This window comes from Chiloscyllium punctatum, chromosome 9, assembly GCF_047496795.1.
Source record: "Chiloscyllium punctatum isolate Juve2018m chromosome 9, sChiPun1.3, whole genome shotgun sequence".
NCBI lineage: Eukaryota > Metazoa > Chordata > Chondrichthyes > Orectolobiformes > Hemiscylliidae > Chiloscyllium > Chiloscyllium punctatum.
Window position 1 is genome coordinate 57,747,777 of NC_092747.1, and position 25,328 is coordinate 57,773,104.

Sequence of the window (25,328 nt, forward strand, 5' to 3'; positions counted from 1 at the left end):
CTCTCTCTAAGTGCTCGAGGTAATTAAAGGATACATTTTACCATGTTATAAAAATAAAGTAACACATAACCAATACATAACTAACAAATAACTAACACACACTGTAGCCTGCAGAAAAAAAAGTTAAACATTTTAATTTTCTTTTAAACAAAAATTTTTACTCACAAAGAAAAATTAAAGAAAATATTGATTAGCATTTTCCATATAAACTTTCACAGTACAAGACATACTACTTCACAGAATTTCTTCAAGCAAGCATTTTGCTTTTTGTAAAACAGTTTGATAATTGGCATCTTTCATCAACTCACTTTATCTTAGATATTGTTTTTTTACAGTTCCTTTATATCAGCAAGGTCAATCCTTAGCTATTTTTTAGGGACAGCTTTTGTTGAATGTATATTATTCCATACAGCTTGGATATTCATCAACCAAATCTTTCTGAAGTTCCTCATCTGTATGAAATTTGCATCAAAATGAATCCCAAACATATAGTTTCTATATTTTTTTTCTGTAACTAAAGGTCTTATAACCACCTATTAACCAAGGATATTACTTTCTATTTTACCCAGCAAGAATATTATAATCATAGTTCTACTCAAATATCAAATATTGGCATGGAAATAGCTAACTTAATACCCAGTGTGAGAAAATGCTGGAAAATCTCAGCAGGTCTGGCAGCATCTGTAAGGAGAGAAAAGAGCTGATGTTTCGAGCCTAACTAACCCTTTGTCAATGCTAAAAAAAGGGAGAAATAGGGAGGTATTTTTCCAACCTAGTATAAATACCTCCCTATTTCTCCCCCCTTTCTTTTAGCATTGACAAAGGGTCAGTTAGACTCGAAACATCAGCTCTTTCTCTCCTTACAGATGCTGCCAGATCTGCTGAGATTTTCCAGCATTTTCTCTTTTGGTTTCAGATTCCAGCATCCACAGTAATTTGCTTAATACCCATTGTGTCATTCAAGGTTCAAAAGCTAGACATGCATTTCTCTAAATTTAATTTCTTTAATGTTTTGCATAAGCTCAAGAGCTCCTCAGCTGCAGCTCATTTTCTCACAGTGATAAGTCCAGTTCAACATGACTGGCATTGGGTTGTCTAAATACAAAGCCAATTTAATTGTCCAATCACATTTCTTAGCTGTTCTTTCTTCATTAGATGCAAAGTCTTCTTCCTTTAATGGCTTAGTATCACTTATTAGGGTGTGTGCATCACTTTCTAGACACCATTGTTGATTCAAGACTATTCCTGACCTATTCTGATTAATACTCTAACCTGTATATATAAAGGCTCTTGAAGCAGCATGGCGGCTCAGTGGTTAGCACTGCTACCGCATAGTGCTAGGGACTCAGGTTCGATTCCTACCTTGGGCAGCTGTCTGGGTAGAGTTTAAACATTCTTCCCGTGTCTGCGTGGATTTCCTTTGGGTGTTCTGGTTTCCTCCCACAGTGCGAAGATGTGTATGTTAGGTGAATTGGCTGTGCTTAAAAACTTGTTCAGGGATGTGTAGGTTACGTGCATTGGTTAGGGAATGGGTACGTGTGTGTTACTCTTCAGAGAGTCAGTGTGGACTTGTTTGGCCAAAATGACCTGTTTCCACACTGTAGAGATTCTCTGATAAGCCTGACTTCAGATCTTAAATTCTTCTTTGATGTTATCTTGAACAAATTGCCTAACTATCACAAAACCTAATCAACTTGATTAGATTAGATTACTTACAGTGTGGAAACAGGCCCTTCAGCCCAACAAGTCCACACCGACCCTCCTCAGAACAACCCGCCTAGACCCATTCCCCTACATTTACCCCTTCACTTAACACTATGGGCAATTTAGCAATTCACATAACCTGCACACTTTTTGGACTATGGGGGAAACCGGAGCACCTGGAGGAAACCCATGCAGACACGGGGAGAATATGCAAACTCCACACAGACAGTTGCCTGAGGTGGGAACTAAACCCAGGTCTCTGGCACTGTGAGGCGGCAGCGCTAACCACTGTGCCACTGTGCCGCCGCAACTTGTTGGAGGGTTTTCCATTGTGATATCAATATTGCTGGACCTGTTTTTAGTTGATGACAGCCTACTTTCAACAAGACAGACCTCTCTGGGAAACACCTTACCTTTGATGCATCATTCAATTTCCGTATGTGACAATAAAGTTATTTCAATTCCATTCACAAATACAATTGTTTATTTTCAAAGCCTCTCTTCCACATTGCTTGCTTCAGGTGGCTTCCAAAACCATTCTTTGATTTCTTTTTTATTCTGCACAAATGTAACCTCAGTATTGGTTGGCCCATATTCCCATGGATGGCCAAAAGAAGATCACTTCTCCTTATATGGGGACTCACTCTAACATCTTGATCTGTAAGACTCTTCAAAACCCAGCCATGAGTTTTACTTTATCCCTGTATGGCCTGTCGGTTATGATAAGTTTGGCTGTCACCATCTGGTATGGAGGAGAAGGTGGCTAATTCTTTTCAGGTATCCAACTATATCACTTTGGTTTTTCTCATTAAAAAATATTCTAATTTGTCTGCAGCTAACAAAGCTTCATGCTCATAACAGCTTTTACTTTTCTAAGAAGGTTCATAATTGCTCTGAAGTTCTTGCTCCATCATGTGGTCTTGTCATGTTACCCACCACCTCTACTTGTCTTTCTATCACTATTAGTCCTGCTCCAGGGGTCATCTCTCTTCTGTGATCAGACTCTCCACCATAAATCTGGATCTGGGACCAGAATTGACTGTAAATAGTTTGTGACGTAAACAGTTGGAATAGAATGAAAGATTTGAGTCAAGGTATAGTGTAAAATAATGGCTGTTACTGACAATTGCGATGTTACTGCCTTGACTTGCCTTCCTATCCTAAAACACTACAGGCTCTCTAACTCTTGATCAAAGGTTTTGCCAAAGACTATGTCCTACAGCCAAAGTCCCTTCCATGTCCATTATGGGTATTCTCACATTTATTTTTTCTTTGAACCATTTCATCTCACTTTTACCATACTAAAGCATTCAAAACTGAAGATGTTGAGATAAAATTCTAAAGCTATATAGCAAGAATTATTATTGAATACAAGCAGAGTATTTTGATATCTTGACAGGATAAAATACAATGATACATTTCAGATTTTGTTATTGCCTGTGCACTTAAATTGAATTTACCAATCAAAATTTGAATTCACATTTATGTCCTGTTTATTGCTTGCAGGACCAGATATATTACAGAACAACAAGCCTGAAATCAAAGACAGCAGTATTCCAACAGGAGCTGCCATGAAAGACCAACCATATGTCACTACCGTCTCATCAACATTTAGAAATGTAACATCTTGGTTCACCATTTGATATACAGCTGATATCCAGCAGACATACATGACAACAGACGCAATGTAAAGACCACCTAAGGAAAAGAGTGAGGATTAGAGTTAGATCAAAACATTTACTCTGATCCTAAAAGTGTGTTTTGCCTTCAAATAAATTTTAATTAATCAATTTTGGCTGATCTAGTCAACATTTTCGCTGAAAGAGATTGTTCATTAATAAAATGGATTGATAATGCATACAGAATCCCATTGAGTCCACACCGATCCTCCAAAAAGCATCCCTCTATTCTATTCCTGCATTTCCCATGGCTAATCCACGTTGCCTGGACACTACAGGCAATTTACCATGGCCAATGCGTCCAACACACACAACTTTGGACTGTGGGAGGAAACCAGAGCAACCTGAAGAACCCCACGCACACATGGGGTGAATGACACAGACAGTTGCCTGAGGGTGAAATCAAACCCAGGTCCCCTGACGCTCTGAGGCAGCAGGGATAACCACTGAGCCACTGTGTTCCCCCATGTACAGCAAATAAATTTTCCACATTGAGTTTATTTCGAGTACTAGCACATTATTTTTTAAACTGTTTCTACAGAACAGCAACTTGCATTCCATAGATTTTCAGAGGCTGATGGAAATCATGCACATCCAACCAAAGGTGAAAAGATGAGAATTTATGAGAACCTTGGTAGAAGAAACTGATTTTAAGCATGGACTGACAGAGAACGCAAGATGTATTTATTGAAGTCCGGACTGTACAGCCTCAGTGGCTAACTGATGTTGGTGTAAAAAGTTTTTTTTTGTGGGAGTGTTGCTGAGTATGAAAATTTAACTTCATTCAAGGATAGAAACTATCTTTCAAGCTTATTTCACCATTTCAGTAAACCATAAATGGTCTATACCACACTTCCAGTAACCCACCTTTTCTGAATCCCTCAACGTGTCTACCTTCAAAAATCTATTGATCTCAATTTTGAAAATTTCAGTAGTAGCACTGGAAGGGGGTACAGGTTAAGGAAGAGGTTTCAATACAAGCATAAGAATATTACAATGGAGGCATTAGAGAACTGGAGCCAAGAGAGAGGACAAAAGACATTATTCACCCACTGTGGATTAGGATGGCAACAGTATTTATAAAAAAAATTATACATTCACGAGATGTTGGTTTTGCTGGCAAAGCCAGTAACGATCCTTAATTAACCTTGAGAAGGTGATAATGAGCCTGGCACTCATGGCACAAATGTTACTCATCACTGCTTAGCCCAAGCCTGAATGTTGTCATGTCTTGCTGCATGTAGACAGAGTCTGCTTCAATTGAATGATGCTAAACATGAGGTTATCATCAGCAAACATCTTCACTTCTGACCTTATCATGGGGGTAAAGTCATTGAGGAAGGTAATTTTAAATTTTAATATGAAATTTAAATTGCCCCATTTAACAAAGAGATTGGGAGAATTTATTTTGTCACAGAAGTTCTTTGCAACTCCCAGCTTCAAAAGATGATGAAATTTGAATACTTAAATATTCACAGTAGATTTTTGTTAAGGGGTGTGAAGGGTTACCAGAATAGGGCAGATTGTAAAGTGATCATATCAACACTGATCCTATTAAATGGCTGAGTAGTTTCAAGAGTCCTACACCTGCACCTAATTCATGTGTCTGTATGAAGCAACTGAAAAAATATGGTTTGGAAGACCACCCTGAGGAAATCTTGGGACTGAGATGGTTGGCCTCTAAAAACCGCAACTATTTTCCTTTGGATGAGACATATTTCCAACAAGCGGAGAGTTTGTCCTGAATCCCAACGACCTCTCACCTATTGGATTCAAATTATTTGCATATGTTTGAACCAAGGCATCAATGAACAAAATACCAGAGTGTCGATGTCTCTGCATCTTCTCGCTTGGCTGATGTTCAAAAGTAGACTGGTACAGCAGCAATTAATCAAATGGAATTTGCCCTATACTTTGCACATTAGATATACCTGGGGCATTCTTCCAAAATATCGGGTTGATGGCAGCATTGTAGCTGTTCTGGAACACGCTGACTCAGGCTGTGGCTTGTTGGAGTGTACAAGTCTTCACTACCACTGGAACGTTGTTAGGATAATATCCAGAGCCTCCAATTGCTTCTTGATATCACATGCAGTGAGTTAAATTGGCTGAAGAAGGAAATCTGTGATGGTAGGGCCTTTAGAAGAAGTCAGGATGTTTTCACCACTTGATATTTTTGGCAGCAGATTGTTGCAAATGCTTTAACCTTGTCTCTGAGCAGTTTATCATTGAAAGGCCTTCCTTTAATGATCTTCTTTCTTCTGTTAGTAATTTAACTGTCTACCATTCATGACTGGACTGCAAAGTTTTGTTCTGATCTGCTTTTTGTGGCATTGCTTAGCATGTATACTGTTTCTGCTGTTTAAAATTAACAACCTCACATTGTAACTTCATAAAATGCACCTCATTGACAGGTTTGCCTGGTGTTATAAGTTTTGCCTCCAACAGATAATTCTATTTGGTGCAACAATACCTATGTTATCCCATATAACGTTAAGAAAACTAGAATGCAGGTTCATAGTTCCTTGAAAGTGAGGTCTCAGGTAGCTAGAATAGTGAAGGTGGTGTTTGGTATGTTGCCCATTGCTGGTCAGAGCATTGTGTTTTGGAGTTGGGAGGTCATGTTGCGGCTGTACAAGACATTGGGTCACTTTGAATATTGTGTGCAATTCTGGTCTCCCCCCTATAGGAAGGATGTTGTGAAACTTGAAAGGGTTCAGAAAGGATTTACAAGGATGATGCCAGTGTTGGAGGGTATGAGCTATAAGAAGAAGCTGAATGGGCTGGGGCTGTTTTCCCTGGAACATCAGAGGCTGAAGTGTGACCTTATAGAGGTTTATAAAATCATGAGGGGCATGGATAGGATAAATAGACAAGATCTTTTCTCTGGGATAGGGGAGTCCAAAACTAGACGGCATAGGTTTAGGATGAGAGGGGAAAGATTTAAAAGGGATCTAAGGGGCACTTTTTCATGCATAGGATGGTGCATGTGTGGAATGAGCTGTTAGAGGAAGTGGTGGAGGCTGGTACAATTATAACAATTAAAAGTAACTGGTTGGGTACATGAATCGGAAGCATTTAGAGGAATATGGGCCAAGTGTTGGCAAATGGGACTAGATTAATTTAGGTTATCTAGTCGGCATGGACAAATTGGTCCAAAGGGTCTGTTTCTGTGTTATACATCTGCATGACTCTATGAGTCGATAACTAGTTGTTATATACAAACATTACATTAAAAGGTACATCATGTGCTGAGCTAAGACTAAACTATGAGATTACTGAAAAATATACTTTAAGTGGCATGTCATGCTTTAAGTGATCCCAGCCTCAGGTTTCATGGCACAATAAGGCTGATATCATGAACATTTCTCTTAAAAATATACTGATATACTGTATCTTATGATGTACAAAGCATGAGATACAGCTGATACCTGATATTGCTTGCTTGCTCTCTTCACTAAACCAGAGTTAATCCCTCACTTGATGATATTAGTAAAGTGGATTATATGCCATGCCATGAGATTACCAAATAGTATTGCAAATGGATGCCCAGTTTTTAGTTGAAAGGTCTGTTATGAATCTGTTTCATTTAGCACATTGCAACACAACACAGAATTCCAGATAGAGCTTTGTAGTGATCACTCCTACCAGTACAGTCATGAACAAGTGACAGGTAGATTGGTGGAAAACATCAGCCATGTTTTCCCCAGTTGTCAGTTCTCTCCGGCCCAGTTCAGCAGACATGCTATTCAGGACTTGGCCAACACAATTAGTAGTGGGGTTCTTGAGGCACGCTTGGTCATGGACATTGAAGGCCACCCCACCCACCCATTCAGTGTGCATGTTGTGTTTGTTCCAAAGGTTGTTCAACATGAAAGAGTACAGAGGGAAACTAATTGATGATTTTCCTGTCCAAGGATAAAACTTCATTGTTTCCTAACAGAAGGACAGGGCAATCCCAAGTGAAGGATGGGGTCTGGGACATTATCAGTGAGGTATAAAATGTTGAGGCTGTAAAGCAGTTGCTTAATTAGTTTGTGGACAGCTTCCCAAACTTGGTACAAGACCACAAGGTATACTGCAGAGTTATATTCAGGTACACAGGTTGATGCAGTGTTATCCATCTGTTTTTTTTATATCTGTTCTTCTGTTCTAACTGTATACCCATTCCAGAGGGCAGCTGAGAGATTTTTTTTTACTCACTCACAGAATGTGGACGTCACTGGCTGGGAGAGCATTTTTATTGCCCATCCCTAGATGCCCTCGAGAAGGTGGTGGTGAACTATCTTCTTGTACTGCTGCAGTCCATGTGCTATAGGTAGACCCACAACACTCTGGGGTGGGTGACACTGAAGGAATGCTGATATATCTCCAAGACAGCCTCCAGGCCAGTTACTACCCTAACTTGGAGATGATGATGTGCCCATGTACCTGATGCCTTTGTCCTTCTAGATGGGTTGTAGTTATGGATTTGGAAGATACTTGTCTAAAGAGCCTTGATGAATTTCTGCAGTGCATTTTGTAGATAGTACACATTTACTACTAAGGGCCTATGCTAAAGGAAGTGAATGTGACTGTGGTGCTAATCAAGCGGGCAGCTTTGTCCTGGATGGTGTCAAGCTTCTTGAGTGTTGCTGAAGCTACACTCATACAAGCAACTGGGGAGGATTCCATCACACTCCTGACTTATGCCTTGCAGATTGTGGACAGGCCTGGGGAGACAGGAGGTGAGTCACTTGCTGCAGGATTCCCAGCCCCTGAACTGTTCTTGTAGCCACAATATTTATATGTCCAGTTCAGTTTAGTTTCCATGGTAACCCCAAAGTTGCTGACAGCACAGGATTCCGTGATGGTGATGAATGTTAAGGATAATGGTTAGATTGTCTCTTATTGGAAAAGGCCATTGTCTGGCACTTGTGTGATGTGAACACTACATCAAGCTGGTCAACCCAAACCTGGATGTTGTTCAGGTTTTGTTACATTTTGGCTTCAGTGGACTACTTCATAGAATCCCTACAGAATCCTTATAGTGTGGAAACAGGCCATTTAGCCCAACAAGTCCACACCAACCCTCTGAAGAGTAACCCATCCAGACACATTCCCCTACCCAATTACTCTACATTTACCCCTGACTAATGCACCTAACCTACACATCCCTGAACACTATGGGCAATTTAGCATGGTCAATTCACCTAACCTGCATATCTTTGGATTATGGGAGGCAACCAGAGCACCCAGAGGAAACCCACGCAGACACGGGGATAATGTGCAAACATCACACAGTCACCTGAGGTTGGAATCGAACCCGAGTCCCTGGTTTCAGTATCTAAGTCATTGCAAAAAGTGCTGAACATTGTTCACTGATGATTGCACATCCACATTACTGAGACTCCGGAGTCACATGTGGACCAGTCTAGGCAAGGACAACAGATTTTGTTCCTAGATTTCCAGATTTAAGATTTTGTATTTAAATGGCATGGTGGGACTTGAATTTGTAGCAACAGAATGTTACCTTGGGTTTCTAAATTTCTAGACCAGTAACAGTGCTTCTCTCAATCACACCTCTAAATTTCCACTACATCGTCCACTAAACCACCCTACCCCCTACCCCACCACCACTACCACTTAATACAATTTCACAAACTACACGCAAAGTTATAAAAAGTCAGATGTTGTTAATAATGACCTTTAGATGGTATTCCTGGATCTATAAACCCCATTCAGCCCAAGAAAAAAAAATACCATCAATGATAAGCAATGGGAAGAAATAAAGTGCAATAGGGAGAGTTCAAATAAAACACTAATTAAAAAAATCTTCACTTACCACACAGAAACATTACGCCTCCCACAATTTTATTCTTCTCATGATTGTGCCAAAATATTTTAAAAATGATGACAATAGATCCAATTGTAATAAGTATCACTGCCAAGAACATGAATGCACTCCACCATTGACGATAAACTAGAAACAGAGAGTACAAATTGATCACATGTAACAATTTTTATTCGTATATAAATATAGCTCTTCATTCTGAATAAACTGAAGGGATTGATCTAACAATAACGCTGTTGAAAATGTGCTCTACAAATTACCTGAATATCGAATGAATAGAAAAACAGATTAATTCACCAATTCTGCAAGTCTTTCTCTTACAGTATGTGCAGCAGTTGATTTAACATTCCTTTGCTTCCAGAACTATTCTCTCTGAACAATAATACCTTTGAGAGCATAGAAAAAGTGTTATACCATAAACATATTTTATGCGGAGAATATTAACCACAAAAACGGAAGGGTTTAGATCAGATGGGGCCATTAAATAGCTAAAATGGCTGAATTCTGTCTCCAAGCTGCAAGGCTCATGTAAAACTCAATGCAGGCAGCATCCTAAACATTGGGGTAGGTTTTCAAAGGACTGCCACTCTGCTTGTTTTTTCTATATGAAGTGTGAATAAGCATTTCTGAAAGAAGATTCCGACTAAAAATGTAGAACTGGATGTAATTCTGACCGGTCCTCAGTAGTGTAGTATTGTCAGGAGATGGCAAACCCTGCTCCCTTTTATTAACAATAGTCAGTCGCCCTCTTCTGTGACTTAAGAGGTCTGGCACCACTGTAACCTTGACAGCTGTTGTGAAATGGTAAGCATATAAAGTGAGAGTTAGGACGCCAGGTGGGTAGCATGGGTGCCACATGGCTTGGGGTAAGGCACCAGGATGTCAGGTAGGTACAGTGCCAAAATAGGTTTCTAGATGGGCAGAATACAAGGTGGTAAAGGGGCCAACTAAGTGATGGAGTGTTAGTAGGGATGGGCAAGTCTAATGATAGACGAAATCGGGTGGCTCGAGCCTCAGGAGGGCATCAGATCCAGTGGCGGGGGAGGAGGTTCAGCCCTCGTGGCAAAGGAAGGATGTCAGGCCCTGGGATGGTGCAGCTTAATTGGCATGGTGGCAAGGTGAGAGGGTGACAGGTCTGGTCTAGTGCCAGGATGGGGGTGGTCAGATCAAACAGATAGGGAATGATATTGGATCCTGGAGGGAGAAGGTGCTGTACCAGGGGACTGGGGGAAGATATAATGGGAGGTGGTAATTTCAGGGTCTGTTTCATAGTTAGACCAGTTATTTACTTGACTGCAGCAGAACTGGCCAAATTCTCCAATTTGAATGGATAGTTTTGGGAGATTCGGTACCACTGGGATCACAATCTTGTGGACAATTCCTTCAGTGTTTGTCATGGCGGGGAACCTGCAGGGTCCCCGTGTGCAATTCCATTATATGCTTTGGAAAGTCCCAGTCAGTGTGCTTGTGCCTGATCATTGGTTACTTTAGCTCTTGTGCTATTGTGGGACATTAAGATTTATTGGAAACTTGCTTTTATTGAGCACAGGTCCCCCTCATCTGTCTAAGAAGTTGGAAGCTGTTCAATTATCACTAATTAACCCCACTTTCTCAAGTTGGGGTGCAATTAGCGCCATCGTGTCTGGATCATCCCTCTTGACATATTAACTTAGTGTCAAAGTCTTGTCATTTCCCTGTAACCCTGCACATCATCTAATACCCTCTTGAATGTCTCAATTAGGACTTTAAAGCTCTGCCCTCTCGTTCATGATCGTTTTTTGAGAGGGTGCAGGTTCTCTCTGGCAGACTGCTTATGATTTCAAAAACCTGTATCAAAACTCCCCTCAGCTGCCTTCTCTCTCAGGAGAGTAGCCCAAACTTCTCCAATCTATCCCTGTAACTGAAGTGTCTCATCCCTGGAACTACTCGCATAAACTTCTTCCGCACTCTCTCCAATGCATTTCTATCCTTCCGAAAGTGTGATGACTCGAACAAAGCTCGAAACAGGAGTAGGTACATCAGCTGCTCTGTCATATTATATAATCATGGCTGATCTCAGCTTGGTCACAACTCCACTTTCTTGCCGGTGCCCGATAACCTCCAACCCATTACTCATTAAAAATCTGTCTGTCTCCCCCTTAAATTTAGTCAGTGACCCAGCATCCACCATACTCTGAGGTAGTGAATTTCACAAATTCATGGCCCGCTGACAGAAATAACCTCTTATTCTAGATTGCCCCAAGTGTGGAAACATTCTCTCTACATATACACTGTCAATCCCACTTAGTACCTTATACACCTCAATTATACACCTCGTTCTTATAAACTCCAAAGAGTATAGGCCTAAATTGCACAATCCTTTCTCATAAGGTAATTTCCTCATCTCTGGAATTAATCTACGAACCTCCTCTGAGCTGCCTCCAATGAAATTATATCATTCCTCAAGCAAGGGGACTAAAATTATACACAATACTCCAGGTGGAGTCTCACTGATGTCTTGAATTGTAATAACTTTTCCTTTAGCAACAAATGTCAAAATGCCATTTACCTTCCTTATTACTTGTTGTCGCCACATACCAATTTTCTGCAACTCATACATGAGGACACCCTGATCCTTGCACACAATACTCCAGCTGAGGTCTAAGCTGCATTACATTCCTGTTTTCGTACTCTATGCCCCAATTAATGAAGCTTGGATTACAGAGTCCAATATTAGAGTATGTCCACAATTCCTACTCCTACTGACAGATTTATGTAAAGCTGGATAAGAGTCACATTGAGGCTAACTCTCTTCAAACAAGAGTAAAGTTTGGTTGTTGTTCACTGTCATATGTTCAATCTATTTCTGCAACTGTGTCAAATCAAAAATGATAGAAGGAGGGTTTGTTTTGCTTAGAGTTTCAGTTGCTTCCAAATTTCTTCAGTTATGTCAAAGAGAAATGCAAGAAATCGGCTGGAGTGCCTGTTTTAGGTTTTTCAACTAATAATTGTTCCTTGTTGAAGATGATATGTTGTTAGTGAAGTCACTTGGGTCTTTAGTAATGTTTTATCCACCATTGAGAAAAATGGGCAATCTGGTGTGATATGGTATTCGATGCTGGCAAATCTTGCTCTATTCAAGAGGGTTTTTGAAAGTTTTAATAGAGAGGAAGTATGTGACACTAACTCAGTGTTGTCATAATATTTTGCGTCTATGATGTGGCTTGTAGGATAATGAGCCTGCTACTCATGAGAATGTTCTAGAATCTGTTGTTCACCTAATGAAGATAAAGAGGAATCGCCCTGAGGGGATACAAGAGAACCTAAACAAAAGTGGGAATGACTCCAAGATGATTTACCTGTCTATGTAAGTTTGAACCAAAGTCTTAAACAAATCAGAGTCAAAACGTGTGGTGCTGGAAAAGCACAGCAGGTCAGGCAGCATCTGAGGAGCAGGAGAGTCGATGTTTTGGGCAAAAGCCCTTCATTAGGAATGGGATGGACATTCTTGATGAAGGACTCACACCCAAACCGTCAATTCTCCTGCTCCTCGGATGCTACCTGACCTGCTGTGCTTTTCCAGCACCACACGTTTTGACTCTGATCTCCCAACACCTGCAGTGCCCACTTTCACTTAAGAAATCAATCTGTTCTCAAATATCTGAGCAGTCATTTGGAGACTCAACCTTTAAAAATAGCAAACAGTAGAAGAAACTTAACAGATAAGATCTTGTTATGTTGCCACTACACTGATGTACACAGAAGAAGTAAAGTCCATCAAAGCAAGTACAGCAAAATAGGACAGACTGCTTCTGAAACACAATTGATATAATTAGGCTGTGAAAGGGAGCATGGCAGCTCAGTGCTTAGCACTGCTGCCTCACAGCACCAAGGACCTGGGATTGAATCCAGCCTTGGACAACTGTCTGTCTGTGTGGGGTCTGCACATTCTCCCTGTGTCTACGTGGATTTCCTCCTTGGTGCTCATGTTTTCTCCCACAATCCAAAAGAATGTGCAGCTTAGGTGAATTGGCCATGCTAAACTGTCCTTGGCATTCAGGGATATGTAGGTTAGGTGCATCAGTCAGGGGTAAGTATAGGGCAGGGGAATGGGTTCCTGTTCAGAGTGTCAGTGTGGACTTGTTGGGCTGTAGGGATTCTCTGGTTACCAAATTACATTCTTTTAAATTGCATTGTAAGGATGTAATACTTCAGTCATGCAGGACATTGGGGAGACCACATTCTTAAATATTGTGTGCAGTCTGGTCTCCTTATTTAAGGCAGGATGTAAATGCATTAGAGCAAGTTCAAGGGTAGGCAGTGGCCTAGTGGTATGATCATTAGACTATTAATCCAGAAAATGTTCTGGGGACCTGGGTTCAAATCCCACCCAAGCAAATATTGGAATTTGATTTCAATAAGAATCTAATGATAACCATGAAACCATTGTTAATTGTCAGGAGAACCCCATCTATCCTTTAGGGAAGGGAATGTACTGTCCTTACCTGGTCTGGCTTACATGTGACTCCAGACCCATAGCAATGTGGTTGACCTTCTCTCTCCATCATATGCATTTTTATTTATATAGATGACAGGTACATGAATAGGAAAGGATTAGTGGGATACAGTCCAAACACAGGCAAGTGGGACTAGTTTAGTTTGGAAAACTTGGTCAGCATGGATGAGGTGAACCAAAGGGTCTGTTTCTGTGCAGTATAACTCAATAGATCTATAACTGCCTCCTGGGCAATTAGTGATGGATAATAAATGCCAGTGAGGTTCTCATTCAATGAATGAATTAAAATAAACTGCACAGAAAACACATCTATTTCCAGCAATGACCAGGAGAAGTAATCCAGCCACTGATCTTCCCTTAAAATAGGGCAGAATGTGGGCAAGGGCCTTCATGACTTGGAACCTTAGAGAGGGATAGGATGTAGCATGGGGCTTCAGAATAGCAGAGCTGGCAATTGTTAAGTGTGTTTATACTAATTCCTTTCCAAGGCTGATGTTTGGGCAGTAATGATGGTACAGTAGTGACTGAAGTACAGTCTGGAGTCCCCCATGGATTCAAATCCAACTGTGTTGAAGTTGAATATTTTTTAAATTCTGGAATTAAAAGCTAGTCTAATGATGATCATGTGACTATTGTTGACTGCTTAAAACCCCATCTGGTCCATTCATGTTCTTGAGGGAAGGAAATCTCACATCCATGGTTTACATGTTACTCCAGACCCACAGCAATATGGCTGATGCTTAAATGGCATTTGAATTGTGGGGTTCTGACTTGAAACGCCAATTCCCCTTCTCTTCTGCTGCTGCTTGACCTGCTGGGGTTTTTCCAGCTCCACAGTTAATCCAGTCTGGCATTTGAAAAGGCCTAGCAAGCCATTCAGTTCAAGGGCAATAATATTTTGGCCTAGTCAGTCACACTCATTCTACAAACAAATTAAAACTGAGTGTGCAGACGTCACAAACATCATGCTGGGTAGGTTTACTAGATTCACTGCACCCAGAAAACAAGTTATAAAGATCTCAGTTTCACTCCCATAGCTATACAGGAAGAAATTAGATATGAATTTGTCAAGTCAGTCGTCATTTGTAAATTATAGGGCAAGACATCATTGTAAAGATAAGTAATGCAAAAAAGCTTTTGATTTGATTTATATTTGATTAGACTGCTAAGAGACTTAGGTTTATAGCAATTTTAATTCACGTTTGGATCCAGAAGATTACTTTTAGTTCGAAAATTATAATTTGCAAATGCAGTATAAATCAAAGAATGCCTGACCTGAGGTGCTGGTAGGCCAGACCCCGATAAATAAAGATCAAAGTGAGGCCAATGTTATTTTTTCAATGTTTTTTCTTACTTTTCAAGGAGTTGATAAAGAATTCTCGTTGCCGAGACCAGCATTTATTGCTCACCTCTAATTGCCTTTGAGAAGATGATGTTAAATTACCTTCTTGTACCAAAGGAGTGCACATGGTCTAGGAACATAAACTGTGCTGTTAGGAAGAGAGTTCCAGGACTTTGACCCAGTAACTTGGAAGGAATGATGATAGAGTTCCCAGTGTGGATTGTGACACACCCACTGGTGGAATTCCCATTTGCCCATCTTGTGCTTCTGGGTGACAGAAGTCAGTGGTTTGGAAGATGATGTCAAAGGAGCTTTGACAGGTTATATTGCATGTGGTACATATAGCTGTCACTGTGCACTGGAAATGACGAATATAGTCTTTATGCTAGTGAATCCAAGATGTGATATGTTTAAATTTAAGCAATGGGAATCTTGTTAATCATTTCTTGAGGAGACAGCTTGTTTGTAGGCATCTCAAGAGAGACTGAAGTTAAGAAATAAACTGGAGGGCTTGAAAAATTCTTATAATTTATTAGATCAAAAGGGGGTTGAAAGCAACTGGGGAAAAATTGAAGATTTTAAAATATCCATACAAACAGGCAGGTTTAAAAATAAAGACCTTGCACTTTTACCTGGAAAAGGCTAAATACATCAGATTGCCATGAGGGTGGCCTATAAAAGTTGGGAAGGTTATTTTGTTTTGATATATTTTGGCTGTTTAGACAGCCTGAATTTGGCAGCAGCCCAGGAATGCAGTCATGCTGGGAGTGCTCTGTGTGAAGGCACGCTGGCTTCCAAAAGCAAAGTCAAGCAGCAGGATCACTGACTTGATCCAGGGGAATTTCTGGCTTAGACTGACAACACAGGAATTGCTTGGGAAGAAAAATTTAAATTCACAAAGAATTACAGCCAGTCAGGTCTTCGAGAAAAACTAGTAAAAGAGATCAACAGTGGAATACTCACAGAAAGTGTATTGTCTGCCAGACTGGGACAAAAAGGAGAATCACAGTGAATCCCTGGATCTGAAACACACATTTGCTTGGCTCCAGATAATTTAAATGAAAATTTGAGGAACTAATATAATAAAGGGTATTCCCAGTTGACGTGAACAGGGAATGTTCCATATGAATTTTCCTTTTAAAGTATTACAAAATGGGAAGCCATCAAAAATGAACTGAGAGTCCAGGGACAGTATGTTCCTTTTAGGGTGAAAGGCAAGGCTGGTAGGTGTAAGCAATGCTGGATAACTAGAGAAATTGAGGTTTTGGTCAAGAAAAAGAAGGAAGCATATGTCAGGTTTGGACAGGATAGATCAAGTGAATCCTTCGAATATAAAGGCAGTAGGAGAATATTTATGAGGGAAATCAGGCAGGCAAAAAGGGGATATGAGATAGATTTGGCATACAGGGTTAAGGAGAATCCACATAACTACATAAAGGATAAAAGGGTAACTAGAGAGAGAATAGGAGCTCTCAAAGATCATCAAGGCAGTCTATATGTACAACCGCAGGAGATGGGGAAGACACTAAATGAGTATTTTGCATCAGTGTTTACTGAGGAAAAGGATATGGAAGATACAGAATGTGGGAAAATAGATGGTGACATCTTGAAAAAATGTCCATATTATAGAGGTGGTGGTGCTGGATGTCTTAAAACTGATAAAGGAGGATAAATCTCCAGGATTGATCAGGTGTAACCAAAAACTCTGTGGGAAGCTAGGGAAGTGATTGCTGGGCCCCTTGCTGAGATATTTGGATCATCGATAGTCACAGGTGATTTTCCAGTAGACTGGAGTTTGGCTAACGTGGTGCCACTATTTAGGAAAGGTGATAACGAAAAGCCAGGGAACAATAGACGGGTGAGCCTGACATCAGTGATGGAAGGAATCCTAATGGACAGGATTTACATGTATTTGGAAAGGTGAGCAAGTACTGATTAAGGACAGTCAGCATGGCTTTGTGCATAGGAAATTATGTCTCACAAACTTGACTGAGTTTTTTGAAGAAGTAACTAAGAGGATTGTTGAGGGCAGGTGGACATAATCTATATGGGCTTTAGTAAGGCGTTCAACAAGGTTCCTCATGATAGACTGGTTAGCATGATTAGATAACATGGATTACAGGGAGAACTAACCTTTTGGATACAGAACTGGTTCGAAAGTAGAAGTCAGAGGGTCGTGGTGGAGGGTTGCTTTTCAGACTGGAAGCCTGCAACCAGTGGCATGTCACAAGGATTGGTGCTGGGCCACTGCTTTTTGTCATTTTATACAAATGATTTGGATGTGAACATAGGATAATAGTAATTTTGCAGATGGTACCAAAACTGGAGACAGTGAAGAAAGTTACCTCAGAGTACAACGAGATCTTGATTAGATGGGCGAAAGTGGCGGTGGAATATAATTTAGATAAATGCAAGGTGCTGAATTTTGGAAAGGCCCTGGGGAGTGCTAGTAAACAAAGAGACCTTGCAGGTTCATAGCTCCTTGAAATTGGAGTTGCAGGTAGATAGGATAGTGAAGAAGGTGTTTGGTATGCTTTCATTTATTGGTCACAGCCTTGAGTAAAGGAGTTGGGAGGTCAGATTGCAGCTGTACAGGACTTTGGTTAGTCCATTGTTGGAATTTTGTCTGCAATTCTGGTCTCCCTATTTTGGGAAGGATGTTGTGAAACTTGAAAAGGTTCAGAAAAGATATACAAGGATGTTGCGAGGGTTGGAGGGTTTGAACTATAGGCTGGGGCTGTTTTCCATGGAGTTTCAGAGGCTGAAGGATGACCTTTACAGAGGTTTATAAAAACATGAGGGTCATGGATAGGGTCTTTTCCCTGGGGTGGGGGCATCCAGAACTAGAGAGCATAGGTTTAGGGTGAGAGGGGTAAGATTTAAAAGAGTCTGAAGGGGCAACTTTTTCACACAGGGTGGTGTGTGTATGGAATGGTCTGCCAGAGGAAGTGGTGGAGGCTGGTACAAAAACAACAATTAAAAAGGTATTTGGATTGGTATATGAATAGGAAGGGTTTGGAGCGATATGGGCCAAGTGTTGGCAAATGGGACTAGATTGACTTAGGATATCTGGTCGGCATGGACGAGATGGACCTGTTTCCGTGCTGTACATCACTATGAGTCTATCTAAGGTGTAATTTTCAGTTAGAGCTTGTTCTTTCTCATTTGTCAGTAAAAATATGATACATTGATTCATATCTTTTCATGTAATAACTCGGAGATCATTCATTTGGTAGTTGTCCAGTCTCTACCAATAATACAATTAAATGAAGCTTATTTTATTTAAAAAATTTGAAAACAGAAATCTACAGTGTAAATTCCTTAAATGTAGTTCCACCTGCAAAAACTGAAATTAACACATTCTTATAGCAGGTAATTTTAATAAAGTATTTTTATTTTTATAATTGTTTCAATGGTACCTCAAGTGCTTACCTAATGCAGAATCAAATTCGATGGAGGTTTCCCCATTGGTGCTTGGAAACGGGGAAGAATAAGCATGGACACAGCACTTTGAAGGTGGTTGGTTAACTGCACCAAGAAGAAATGACACATTAATATCAAATATAACTGAACAACACATTATCAACATGAGCAGAATTTCAACTTTAAAAATAAATGAATTGGAATTTGACACATGGGTCAGGTTTTCTTAGACACGAACACAAGAGGGACCAAATCAGATGTTCCGGGAATTTATAAGACTAAGAAATAAGAATAGGTATAGGCCATTCAGCATCTCGAGGCTGCTCCACCATTCAAAAGGATCATGGCAAATCCCAACATTCCTCATGTCCATTTTCCTACCCTTTCTCCACAACCAAAATTGATGGTGTAGTGGACAGCCAAGAAGGTTACCAGGGAGTACAACAGTACCTTGATCAGATGGGTCAGTGGGCCAAGGCAGTGGTAATATGAGTTTTATTTAGATAAATGTGAGGTGCTGCATTTTGGAAAGGTAAATCAGGGCAGAGTTTATACACTTAATGGTAGGGTCCTGGGGAATGTTTTTGAACAAAGAGATCTTGGAGTGCCGGTTCATGGTGTCTTGGAAGTGGAGTCATAGGTAGATAAGATAATCAAGAAGGCATTTGGCATTCTTGCCTTTATTAGTCAGTGCATTGATTATAGGAGTTGAGAGGTCATTTTACACAGGACATCAGTTAGGCCATTTTTGGAATACTGCATTCAATTCCGGTCTCCCTGCTACAGGAAGAATGTTGGAAGGTCCAGAAAAGATTTATAAGAATGTTGTCAGGTTAGAGGGTTTGAGCTACACAGAGAGGCTGAACAGACCGGGGTTACTTTCCCTAGAGGGTCAGAGGCTGAGGAGTCACCTAATAGTGGTTTATAAAATCATGAGGAGCATAGATAAGGTGATTGGCCAAGTCTTCTCCCCAGGGTGTGGAGTCCAAAACTAGAAGGCATAGGTTTAAGGTGAGAGGGGAAAGCTTTAAAAGGGTCCTAAGGGGCAACTTTATTACTCAGGGTACTGCATGTTCGGAATGAGCTGCCAGAGGAAGTGGTGAGGCTAGTACAATTACAACATTTAAAAGGCATCTGAATGGGTACATGAATAGGAAGGGTTTAGAGGGAGGGATATAGGCCAAATGCTGGCAAATGGGACTAGATTAGTTTCGGATATCTGGTGGGCATGCACGAGTGGGACCGCAGGGTCTGTTTCCATGCTGTACAGTTGTATGACTATGATTCTATAGCTCTCGAATCCCCTAATGATAAAGAATCTGTCTCAGCCTTAAATACTGTATACACGAGTACTTTGAGCAAGGAGATCAAAAATTCTCAACCTCGGAGAAGGAATTCTTCTCATCTCAGTCTTATAATGCTTTCCCTTTATTTTGAGACTAAGCACTCTGATCCTAGACTTCTCCATGAGGGAAAATATCCTCCCTGCATTTACCCAGCCAAGCGCCTTAAGAACCATATGTGTTTCAATGGGATCAGCTCTCATTCTTCTTAATGCCAGTCAATGGAGTGCCAACTTGTTTAACTTTCCTCAAAAGACAATCCCTCCATACTGTTGATGATCCTAGTGAACTTTCTCTGAATTGCCTCCAATGAAACAATATCTTTCCTTAATAAAGGAACCAAAACTGCTCACAGAACTTCCAGACATGGATTCACCAGCACCTTGTACAGTTCTAGTAAGACTTCCCTACTCTTATACTCCATCCCCATTAAAACAAGGGCCAACATTGAATTAGTTTTTCTGATTACCTGCTGCACTTTGTGCTAACTTGGTGTTTCATGAGGGAACTACAGAAGTCCCTTGTGTTTTCTACACTATTTCTCTATTTAAAAAAAACCCTTCCTTTGTTCTCCCTTCCAAAGTGAACAACTTCACTGTTTACCACTAATACACCAATTACCAATGTGTTTCACACTTACTTAACATATCAATTTTTCTGTAAACTACTTGTATTCCTCTCATAACCTGCCTATGTATTTTTCTGTTGTCTGCAAATTTGGCAACAGTACATTCCCTTCCTTCATCAAAGCCATTAATATCTATTGTAAATAATTGCTGTATCTGCTCTGATCCCTGTGGAACCCCCGATTACAGATTATTAGCCTGAAAAAGAATGTCCTATACCCACTTGCTATTGCCTGCATCTTAGCCAATTCTATATCCTGCTAATATACTACTTCCAATACTGTGGGCTCTTGTCTTTTAACTTAATCTTTAATGAGGTACCTTGTTGAATGTCTTCTTGAAGTCCAACTACAACATATCTACTGGTTCCCCTCGATCCATTCTACTGGGACTTTCTCAAAGAATTCTAATAAATTAGTTGGACTTGATTTTCCTTTCATGTATGAGTTGAAAAATGTGGTGCTGGAAAAACACAGCAGGCCAGGCAGCATCCGAGGAGCAGGAGAATTGATGTTTCGGGCATAAGCCCTTCTTCAGGCAGCCATGCTGACTCTGTTTGATTAGATTATGATACACACGTCAAGTCCTTAGATGCACTGTCTGAACTGTGGTGATCTTGTTACACCTGGAGCTCGAGAAACATACTGTCACTTTCTAGACCCACTACTCAAATGGCCATAACTTTAAATGATTAAATCAAATCCCAATGCAACCAATCATATACTACAGACCTAGAATTAAAAGATCCATCAACCAGGTTCATCAACAAGCAAAATCATTGATTTATTATCATACCCAAAGCACATTCAATGAAGATGCATAAAGTGGTTCACACAATATTTATATCATGGAAATATAAATCTTTACCCCTTTAAACACCAAAACTACATGCATACATACTTCAATATACAGCAAGAGGCAAGACAAAGTCATCACTTACCCACTCTATCTTTCAAGACAGGAATTCCCAATATCTAGTTTGTTTGGTGTGTTTGATAAGATAGTAAGCTGAATATTAATGAGGCTGGTTTATGACATTAGTAAACTGTTTAACAAGTAATAAGCACCTTTAACTGACAATTTGCCACTGCCGAATCAAAAGTGTCGGCGCACTGCTTGTCAAAAGCATAACAGATGGAGTGAGATGCTCCTGACCCATTAAGGTCAGCCGCATCATACTTTGTATCTGATTCTATCATAAATCTTACCATAGCCCATGTGACTTAGACCCTTAAGATTCCACACAACTGCCAGCAATATTTTTTGTCTGTTGAATAATCGTTTAGTTTTAACAAATGCCCTGAGAAACAACAATTATGGTGTAACTGTCACCAGTTTATCTGAGTATGACCAACATACAGTGTAACATGAAATAATTGTACTTTTATAATGCAATTTCTTAACAATGATTTTCAATCTAGGAATGAGACAGGAATGGCTGGTAATTTTTTCAGTTCCCTCATTACTTAGTTCTAATTTTACCAGTTACTTCCCAACAGAATAAATAATATAGTACAACAGTGTCTCAAGATGCACCAAAATGAGGTTACCTCAGTGGAAGGAGTTTAGCTTGAATGTTGCAGAACAGAAGTGTTTGGTTAAAATGTTGATGGGGTTAATTAAAATTGATAAAGTCTAAGCTTAATTATATGAAGACTCAAGGGAGAGACAATCAAATTCTCAAGACCAAGAATTGATGCATTAGCTATATTAGCTCTTGTAGATCTGATAGAGAAGGGAAATCTCTCTGGTATTTGAATACTTGTTAGAATTAAACTTGTGTTATTTGTAAACAATTTTGTTTATTTTATTTTCATTTCTTTTGCTTAATAAACTTCTTTCTTATTGTGAAATCAAGTTTTTAGCATTGTGTTTCAATGAAAGAATATCTCAGTAAAACAAAACAAAACAAATAACATGATCTATCAAGCCAGATTTCAGCTTGGGATCAGATTTGTCCAGTAATAACATCAGATGGGATCATATGAGTTGGCTGTGCTTTTGCTGAAGGTTTGAGAAACTCTTCCCAAGGTTGTCTTCACTGTTTTTTGTCTTCCTCCATCTGCCTGATGAAAGTGGTTTACTCACCTTACTTTAGGGATCAGTTTTTTTTTGGCCCATCCCTCATTTCCCAGAGGGACAGGTAAGAGTCAACCACATAAATCAGACCAGATAAGAAAGGATATTAGTGAACCAGACAGGTTTTTCCTGACAATCTATAAGGTCATCATTAGATCCAGTTAAAAATCATACAACACCAGGTTATAGTCCAACAGGTTTACCTGTTTTTAACTGTCCACCCCAGCCCAATACCAAGACCTCCACATCATTAGATCCCCAATTCCAGAGTTTTAGGAAATTCAAATTCTACCATCTGCCAGAGCATGATGTGAACCTGGTTCCTCAGCACATTACCTATGTCTGAGGTATGACCCACACATGCAACGTGACATAAAGTAAATGTATCTTCACAATAAAATTTCTTAACATTGTTTTTCAATCTGAGAATGCGACAGGAATGGAGTTTTTTTTAAAGTTGTCTCACCACTTAGCGAGAGCCTTTGAAGCTGAAGCCATTGCATTCCTTTATTTATCCTCTGTCAATCAGTTCGTTAGTTGGTAGTACAAAAATGAGCATTACTGAAAAGACACATTTTGTCTTTTTTTATGTTACATTCATCAGAGCATTTTGTAAGACTACAAATTCAAGGGAAAATCTAATATTTATTCAACATGAGAGAAGTGTTGATTGGTTCACAAGTGGACTCAGATTGGTTGAGGTATTGTCGTGGAGAATGCACACATTAATAAAGATTGGCAGTTAACAGACAGGCTGTTTAAATTTTAAACCAGGTAAGTTGACACTGATTGGTCAGGGTGTAGACTTGAGATATGAATCAGTAAATGGCTGTTGTTGAGGTAACCCTGATCAGACTGACAAAAGTTGGCATAAATCTGACTGCAGTAAGAGAATGTGCATGCTTGCTCCAGCATTTAAATGAGGTAATAAATTAGTACAATGAGGTTACCTCAAGAGAACACAGTCTACTTTGAACAAAGAATCTTACAAATTAATATACAGGGAGTTCTGCGCAACCAGCAGCTGCAAAGGTCTGTAGGAGACAGTTTGCTAAGAAATGTGTAAAAACTGACAGCCTGGCATGTGTAGCAAGCATCAAAAAGAAAAGTAGGATCCCACAATAATAGACACAGATGATAAGGTTAGGATTATGGTTCATAAAAATCTTTGAGATCAGCCAAATTCATTGTGCTGTGAAAGTGATTGAGTTTTTAGATCAATGAGAAAGATGTTGTTTCATTAGGTAAAAAGTGTTAGTCAGAGCAAGGACGGTAAATTTCATCCCAGAAGATAGTATGTGACTAAAATGAGTTATAATGCAGTTGCAAGACAGAGTGGAGAGTGTCTGACTGAGCCTCCAAGGTCAGATGGGACCAAAGGTGCTAACAGCTCATTAGCTAAAGAATTCTAAAGTAGATGTTACATAAAACTTGGATGTATAGATTAACAAGGAAGGAACAATGACAACATTGCATGTAATTATTGTAACACAAAATGTATAAAAATGCAGTATCCCACTGTGGAAATCACAGCATCGTTGGTTGATCTCTCATCCAAGCTAAGCCAACTATTGGAGACTGGAACCTACGTATAGGCCAGGCTCAGAGTGGTCTCTGGCCTCTCTCACACATGTGGTAAAGAACTTGAATAAAGATCAATTGTACTTCTAAACACAAACTCTTTGACATCTTTCCCCAACAGCTGTCATCTATTTTGTAAAGTTGAAATAGATGCAGTATGTGTACCTCTTCTTTCTGTATGCAAAGAACACAGCCTTGTATATTAATATATGTAGCTTTGGGGCGGCATGGTGGCTCAATGCTGCCTCACAGCACCAGGGACGCGGGTTTAATTCCTGTCTCAGGTGACTGTCTGTGTGGACTTTGAACATTCTCTCCATGTCTACGTGGGTTTCCTCTGGGTGCACTGGTTTCCTCCCACAGTCCAAAGATGTGCAGATCAGGTGAACTGGCCATGCTAAATTGCCCATAGTGTTAGGTGCATTTGTTTGGGGTAAATGTGGCGAATGGGTCTGGGTGGGTTACTCTTCGGAGGGTCAGTGTGGACTTGTTGGGCCGAAGGGACTGTTCCCATACTGTAGGGAATCTAATCTAATCTTCCAGTAGACTAAAGCATGTCACACCTCACTAGTCTAACTGATAATCCTGAACTGGTTGTTAGTATAATTCGGTTATTGAATAAATGCTGACAATTGCAGAATCACATTCAATGCTGAATACTGCATTTCAAGTTTTGTAAGGGTTGCCTGGTTGAGTACAGAGACTGCTTTGCTTGTTGAGAATAGCCTAGGGACACACTGCTTGATATGATCTGCCAGTCTTTGATTTGAAGACAGCCTGATATTAACTGTCATTCAGCACTAATGGGTGTATTCTCCATGATGACAATTCCATTGGAATTTGCATATCAATCAATCATACAGTAGAAATGGTGTTCTTCCAGTTGAATTTATTTCCCTAGAAATGTCCTGAAGAATGCAAGATGAAAATCTTTCATAAATTGTATCTTCTTCAGCAGTCCTACCTCAATCATGTTTTTGGGTAGTTCTTGCTAATGATAAAATGACTGTTACCCAATGTACAACCTTCTTCTTTTCACCAGTTGGTCAAAGATAGTTCTTTAGCTAGTCTTATGCTCAGTGTCAATTGGTAATTCTTGTTAGAGCCTTGTGCAAATTAGGGGGTCACGACAAGATGCTGCCCGAATCAATTAGAAATGTCAACATTGAAGCATGACATGCCAGAGAATTCCTAGAGGCCTGGCACTCCAACCACAACGCCAT

At 40.0% G+C, this 25,328-nt stretch overlaps 1 protein-coding gene across 1 annotated transcript in view; it reads right to left on the minus strand.

Moving 5' to 3' along the window:
- Positions 1–1,393: 1,393 nt before the first annotated feature.
- Positions 1,394–25,328, minus strand: part of LOC140481428 (transmembrane protein 182-like) — a 65,369-nt gene continuing 41,434 nt past the window's right edge. The window contains exons 4-6 of the mRNA XM_072577591.1: positions 18,486–18,581; positions 9,208–9,345; positions 1,394–3,402 (exon numbers count right to left, since the gene is read on the minus strand). Coding sequence (XP_072433692.1) covers positions 3,161–3,402; positions 9,208–9,345; positions 18,486–18,581 — 476 coding nt within the window. The 3' untranslated portion in view covers positions 1,394–3,160. The remainder of the gene's footprint in view (positions 3,403–9,207; positions 9,346–18,485; positions 18,582–25,328) is intronic.